The 7,563-nt window shown below is 34.5% G+C and overlaps 1 protein-coding gene across 1 annotated transcript; it reads left to right on the top strand.

Annotated features, from left to right (window-relative positions):
- The first annotated feature begins 2,489 nt into the window (after positions 1–2,489).
- LOC132624946 (metal transporter Nramp3.1-like) lies at positions 2,490–6,540 on the top strand. Its single transcript, XM_060339712.1, has 4 exons — positions 2,490–3,130; positions 3,848–3,984; positions 4,093–4,745; positions 5,872–6,540. Exons 1-4 carry the CDS (start codon positions 2,601–2,603, stop codon positions 6,085–6,087), a joined length of 1,536 nt encoding a protein of 511 aa, XP_060195695.1. The 5' UTR covers positions 2,490–2,600; the 3' UTR covers positions 6,088–6,540.
- The last annotated feature ends 1,023 nt before the right edge of the window (positions 6,541–7,563 follow it).

Below are 7,563 nucleotides of genomic sequence, written 5' to 3'. Positions count from 1 at the left end.
ATGTCATGAAGAGCCTCAACTTGCTGCTACTTGTCGTGAAGAGCCTCAACATAAAAAGTACATAAAAATAAATTTTTGCATATTTTTATTTATAACATTTAAATGAGATCTAAACATCAAATGACAACATACATACATAACAACACCTCACTATAGCAGTTAGAAAATTTTCGGACAAACATTGTCATTATAGAGAGATTTGACTGTGCTTTGATATCAGTTTAATTTTTATTCACTAAACCTGCTAATATAACTAGATTCATCCTGATATTGTAGCTGTGTCATGAAATAGTAAGGGCATCTTTGCCTCTTCTTGTTCAGGGTCCTCTAGAACGCCTTCCTCCCTTTCCCAAAGCTATCAATTTATTATAGGAACTTCCAATTATGTCAGGAAAGGATTATATATATAATAGAAGGGGTTCGGCGCAGCTGCTGCGCGAAAGCCGTTGCGCCTTAGCGCATCCCCTTTCTTGCTCGTTAAAATAATCTTTATAAGTAGGCGTTTGGACATGCGATTTTTAACTCATGAGATGAAATCAGCGTTTGGACATGCAATTTCATCTCTGATTTCATCTCATGAGATGAAATCCCAAATCATCAAAAAAGGCATGATTTGGGATTTGAAATCATGATTTCAAAAAATATAAATGTAAAATTTCGACCCATACGTTTATATTTTGTAAAAAAAAAAGACCCATAAGTTGATAGATATATTTACCAATCATAAGTTGACAGATATAATGTTCATACCATGTGGGAGAATTATATTAAAGAGTAGTTACGTTTAGAGCTGTCAATATGGGCTTGGCCCACGAGGCCGGCCCAACCCAACCCTTCATTTAAGTAGGGTTGGGCTAGGATTTCTTTGGCCCATATAGAAGTGAGGCTCAAAAGCCCAGCCTCTCTTGGCCCGCCGGCCTCAAGGGTTGGGCTGAGGCCAGCCCTTGAGGCCAGAAAAGAATAATAAATTAATTAATTTTAAAAAAATATAAGTAAATTGAACAAAAAGATAAAAAGTAATGATAAAAAAAGAATGTACTTACTACTAAGTAGTAAATTAGAAACTAAAGTAATACTTTTTAGTCTTAGAATTTATGTTATGTTTAATTTCTTTTGAACGTGATCTGAATTAGTGATAAAAAATAATAAATTATATTTGTTCTCTTAAATTTTTTTCTTCTATGATATGATTTTGCTTAAGAATGGTGTGGTAGAAGATTCTATTTCATATGACAAAAGTTTCATGTTCAAATTATACCAAAAATCACTTAGAAAATGTTATTTCGGAAGACGAAAAAACTTAAAAGGCTGGCCCGTCCTAACCTGCAGCCCGCTTAGGGCTGGGTTGGGCTGCCATTTTGTAGGCCCTTCAATTAAAAGGGTCAGCCCGTCCTAGCCCATTTAATTCTTTGGCCCTTTAGGGATGGGTTGGGTTGGGCTGGGCCAGCCCATATTGACACCTCTAGTTACGTTACTATACATGTTAAATATTCTCTTTTTATTGCATTAAAGTTTGATCAATTAATATTGTATTTTTTAGAAAGGCCTTCTAGGAGCGTATTAATTTTATTATGAACTATGATTTACTCATTTGGTAAGATTGTATAAGAATTGAAAAAAAAATTGATGATTTTTACAATTTATGGAATTTTTATGTTTATAAAAAAAAAATAACTCAAGAAATTCAAATTTTATGTCCAAATATAATTTTATCTCATAGACAATGGCCCATAAGAGTGGTTTGTATAATTGTCCACATCATAAGTGTCGTCGACACACCCGGTCCCGGTGAATTCTTTTCAATCTTACATCACATTTCCAGTTTTCGCGAGCTTATACGGCTCGCTTCGAAAGAGATGAATCGGATTTCATCATTATTTTTTTGTTTATAGTAATAAAATGAAAGCTACTTATGCTGTCTCGTTACAAAATTAGGAATTTGGAGAATATAACTGTAATTTGGACAGTGTCATCGTAAAAAAAATTCTTCAATGTTGTCGAAGCGCAGTCCTCAATCAACGGGCCATAGCCTATAGATTCATCACAAATATAAAGAACAGAGACTAATCTAGATGTCCGCTTCTTGTGCTATAAGTTGAATAATATGCAAGGAATATAAAAAAAAAAATTACAAGCACAATCTTAGAGAAAACGTCAAAACTATTTGTCATGATGATAACATAGATTGAGTAAGAATAGCTTTTTAGATTTTATGGAATTTTTCTGATTATATGATGTTTGTTAAATATTAATCGGAAATAAAAAATATTCATTTTAATAAATGTAAAGGACTAAAACTGCTCATAAATATAAGGAACTATTAGAGCTACCCAAATATATATATTGTATTTTATTTTTTAGCTAAATAAATTCACACTTACATCAAATGGGGGCAAAAAAAAAAAAAAAAAGGAAATGAAAAGGATGGAGGAAAGAAAATAGGTGCAATAGAAAAGAAATTCGTCTTATCGTGTGAAAAGAAAAACCAGAAAAGATCCAAAGCCACCACTATAAAGAGCATCACTTCCCCACTAACCGAACCCACCTGTTACTTTTAACCGCTAACTCTTCTTTTATAAAAAAATATATTGTGTGTAAAAATGCCTCCACACGATGAAGAACAGCAACAATTGTTGGCTAACAGATTACTTGAGGAAGAAGAAACAGCCTATGAATATTCCGACAAAGTCCATATTATCGGATTCAACGAACCTGACGATGGAGATTTCACAAAAACACCTCCTTTTTCCTGGAAAAAACTATGGGCTTTTACTGGGCCTGGTTTCTTGATGAGTATTGCCTTTTTGGATCCGGGAAATCTTGAAGGAGATCTTCAGGCTGGTGCTATTGCTGGGTATTCACTGTTATGGTTACTATTTTGGGCTACGGCTATTGGGTTGCTTGTTCAGCTTTTGGCGGCTCGTTTGGGTGTGGCTACGTCTAGACATTTGGCTGAGCTTTGTAGAGATGAATATCCTAAATGGGCTAGGTTGCTTTTGTGGATCATGACTGAATTGGCTCTTATTGGAGCTGATATCCAAGAGGTTATTGGTAGTGCTATTGCTATCAAGATTTTGAGTCGTGGGTTCTTGCCTCTTTGGTCTGGTGTTGTCATTACTGCTCTTGATTGGTATCTTCTTTTTTCTTCTCTCTTGTTATCCTTTTTGAATTCGAGCTCTGGTTTTTTATCGATTAGATATTTTGAACGCTTTGATGTTTAACTTCTTAAGTGTCTTAATAATAACATATTGTAATTCATTTCAGCTTTTGATTAACGAAAGGGCTCTGTTTGTTGCCTCTTTTCATTCTGTAGTTTATCACGGTTACTTGTTTATACTTAAATATAATTAATGGAGAAGTAGAAGACGGAGGAGAAGATACGGTTTTAATTTTTCCAGGTCAAATAATTAAATAGTGATACATAAGAGAATAGTTTTCTCATTTTTTTTTTTTTTATAATGGTCAGTGGAATGGATAAAGAGGATTCATATGGCTGACACAATTAGTTTGGATTGAAGTATAGTTGAATGATTGACTTTTTTTTTTTTTTTTTTTTAAATAGTCGTCTACACCCAGGGTTGCATTCTATATTATCCAGACTTGGGAATCATGTGTCATTCCTTTTCTTTATCTTTAATTAAAAAACTGTTAGCATTTTTTCTTTGAATGAAGAAGCATAATAGCAGTTTATGTAACTGTTTAATAACCTTACTACAAAGGTAGGGGTAAGGTCTGCACATCTTGCCCTCTCCACACTCCACTTGTGGTATTACACCGGATATGTTGTTGTTGTTTAATTCCCTATTGAGCTCATGACCCACCTTTCCAATCCTTTTTTCTTATGCAGCTTTATATTCTTATTTCTTGAAAACTATGGAGTGAGGAAGCTGGAAGCACTCTTTGGCATCCTTATTGCAGTTATGGCGGTCTCATTTGCATGGATGTTTGGAGAAACGAAACCTAATGGGGTTGAACTTCTTGTTGGTGAGAAAATGCAGCGCAAAAAAATAAATTAAGATCTCCCACTTATTAAGTTTCCAAATCATAAACCATTTTTTATCCAAGGCCTTAAAGTCTTCTAACTAATTGTAGGTATGGTGGTTCCAAGACTAAGCTCCAAGACAATAAAGCAGGCAGTTGGAATTGTAGGGTGTGTTATCATGCCTCACAATGTGTATCTTCATTCTGCTCTAGTGCAGTCCAGACATATTGACCACCATAAGACCGGCAGAGTTCGAGAAGCACTTAAATACTACTCCATAGAGTCGACAATTGCCTTGGCAGTTTCATTCATTATCAATCTGTTTGTTACAACAGTGTTTGCAAAGTCATTTTATGGTAGTGAAATAGCCAATAGCATTGGCCTAGAAAATGCTGGTCAATATCTTCAGGAAAAGTATGGTGGGGGAGTGTTCCCCATCCTTTCTATCTGGGCTATTGGATTACTGGCTGCTGGACAAAGTAGCACTATAACTGGCACTTATGCTGGGCAATTTATAATGGGAGGTTTTCTGCACATGAGGTTGAAAAAATGGCAGAGAGCGTTAATAACAAGAAGTTGTGCTATCCTCCCAACTCTGATCGTTGCTCTTGCTTTTGACACCTCTGAGAAATCATTAGATGTTCTCAACGAGTGGCTTAATATTCTTCAGTCTGTCCAAATCCCTTTTGCCCTGATCCCCCTTCTTTGTCTTGTATCCAGAGAAGAAATCATGGGTGTTTTCAAGATTGGCTCTACTCTGAAGGTATGTTGTTATCTTCAAACGATCTGCTCGAGTGAACTGATATTCTCACAAATCATAATTCCTATCCTTTTCCTCTTGAATTTGGAATTTATCCAAAATATTAGAGATATCTTTCATAAACAGTTATCATTTTCACAACAGGTCTGGGGATTAGAATTTGTTAATCTTTAAATTATCAAGTTTCCTGATCCTTAACTTATTTCGTCACACCAAATACTATAATTTTTTGATTAAAAGATGAGGAATACTATAATTATGTTTTAGTTTTGAATGGGTGCTTCTAGTTTAGATGTGGTCAACCGATTGAAGTTAGAGGTGCCTTTTGTTCCACTCTTAGATTTGTTTTTGATATGATGCATTTCTACCACTAAAGTTGCGATATAATCCCAATGTTTTCCAGTTTATGAAATCCAAATACACTTGGACATTGACAGAATCTACTGGTATATTTTGTCGAAAATTATGTATTGTTGATAGATTTTAGGACTTGGAGAACCTTCTTCCTACTGGTATTTGTCTAATTGTGTACTGTCTTTTTGCTAACCTTTATAGAGTATCAGCAAGTGCAGTACGATGTGGGAATTGTCTGATTCACATCATTTTAGTTTTTAGATTTTTACTTGTCCGAGAAGATCAAATCTCCTACATTTACTTTTGTCTTGATCACTTGATTCGATTGAACGAATAAATTTCAAGGAACTGCTATAGGCGTAGTTATGAAGATTGAGATCATAGCTTATTAATTTTATCAGCTTTCAGAATCAGTGGCGGATCCAAAATTTTCAATCAGGGTGTTCGAAAAAACAAATGAACCAATTTTTGCATTTGTTCAGGGTGTTCAAAAGTCAATATATGTACATGAACACATAAAATTGACCCTAAATATACACTGTAATTTTTTGCCGAGGGTGTTCGGGTGAACACCCCGGGCCTTGACTGCATCCGCCCCTGTTCAGAATAAGTGATAAAATCTTAATCGTGCTTCATTAGACATAATCCGTCCAAGCTTATCATTGTCTCTTAGAATTGTACTTTTGTTAGGGGACTGTAGTTTCACTGTGATCCAGTTTTGCATGCTTGATGGTTCTTATACTGCTTACATCTTATGTTTCTTTTGTTCTTTTAGGTGACATCATGGCTTGTGGCTGCGCTGGTTATGCTGATTAATGGCTATCTTTTGATGGACTCCTTATCTTCTGCAGTCAGTGGGGTGTTGTTTACATCCGTTGTTTTAGCATTTACGGGTGCATACGTTGCTTTTATTGTATACCTCATTTTGCGGGAAATTACCTTCCCCGATTGTTTTGTAAAAAACAAGAGTATCACGAGCATAGATAATTGATAATGTTATTGGCAGAAAGCTGAGATCATGCTGTATGTACCCTTTGAGTCTGTGCTTCAATATTAGCTTCGTAATAGCTAGTGCTTGCTGTGTTAACATGTCGAATTTGCCAAGCTGAAAGTGTGACTGCAGCTCAATAAGGTTTTTGTATATCATTGATCAATGGTTACTTATTACCTTCTAACAAGGAAAACGAAAAGCATGTACACTAGCCTTTTGGATTGGACTATGTGATGTGTGTTTGGAGTTGCTGTGATTACATCACTTGTCTTTGGGTATCTTAGTGTTATGGGACTATTTGAGACAGTGATTTTAGTTAGTAGCATAACGCTGGTAGGAAAATTAGTTAGAGCTTGTAATAATTCCTTCTCTTAAAAAATAAGCCCACACTTGTATTGACCGGCAGTTTTGGATTTTTGTGGAAATAAACAATCCCACTTTTGTTCTCTTTAATCTGCCCGTCTCAATCTTGAGCTTGGGAATTCTGTTCATGAGGAATTCTTTCCTTTTTCTCCTTGGGATTTCGTTATTTTCTTGCATTCAGTTCTGCTTATATCAGGCTGAAGTCCTCAGACTTCTGGGCTTAAATGAATTACTCGAGGGACTCTTAAGTTCGAGAAAGTGTAATTCCTTCAATTGGGCCAAGAATGTAGTTATATGTGAGTCAATTGTGGTGGTATCTATAAGAAATCTTTCTCAGAGGAGCAATTCCAAAATGTATTACGGGTTATATAGTATTTGAATTCGAACTGATAAATCTTTGTCAGAGGAGCAATTATTTTGGAATTGAACTCTACATAATTAAGGGGAAACGTATTGTTAAATTCAAGAATCATGATAGAGTTGTGTTTGATCCTCTTTCCCTCAACCGAATGTGAAAGATTTTTGTTTGAAGCTTCTTATTTTTTCGTCATCGCACGATAAAGTTGATACGTACAAGACACGTTTCTTATGCATCAAGTAATCAATAAGTTATTTAGTGTATTTTTTGATTAATTCAATTACAATGATGACACATACTTTTAATGCTTTTGAGTTTTGACTCGTTCACAAGTTTTAAGAGTTATTATCACTCTCTTTGTTCACTTTACTTGTCCAATATTTAAAAAACAAATTTTCACTTTTACTTAGCATATCAAATAAGATAATTTTTTTATTTTATTTTATTCATAATATTAATTACTCACTTCAAATTATTTTTAAAATTCAATAAGAATATGCATCGATTAATATGAATACATTGATAAATTATGCACTAACTTATTATTTCTTGAAAACGTGAAAAGTTTAAAATTGAAAAGTAAAAGTGAACCAAACTCGAATGACTTAGATGATTGCTGCTGTGGTTAACTACTATTTCAAAGTTGAAATTTGGAAACCGTAAAGTGATAAGACTGGATAAATAGTTAATTGATAAACAAATAATCATGTCCAAGTGCATTAATGGAGGCAGTAATCAGATGGAGACATCAGAAA

This window comes from Lycium barbarum, chromosome 12 (genome assembly GCF_019175385.1).
Source record: "Lycium barbarum isolate Lr01 chromosome 12, ASM1917538v2, whole genome shotgun sequence".
NCBI classification, from domain to species: Eukaryota; Viridiplantae; Streptophyta; class Magnoliopsida; order Solanales; family Solanaceae; genus Lycium; species Lycium barbarum.
This window is presented reverse-complemented; position numbering and strand designations above follow the sequence as displayed.

Coding starts and splice junctions, on each gene's coding strand:
- LOC132624946 (XM_060339712.1), top strand. CDS start 2,601: ATGCCTCCACACGATGAAGAACAGCAACAATTGTTGGCTAACAGATTA. Junction 3,985..4,092: donor TGGGGTTGAACTTCTTGTTG/GTGAGAAAATGC, acceptor AACTAATTGTAG/GTATGGTGGTTCCAAGACTA. Junction 4,746..5,871: donor AGATTGGCTCTACTCTGAAG/GTATGTTGTTAT, acceptor TTGTTCTTTTAG/GTGACATCATGGCTTGTGGC.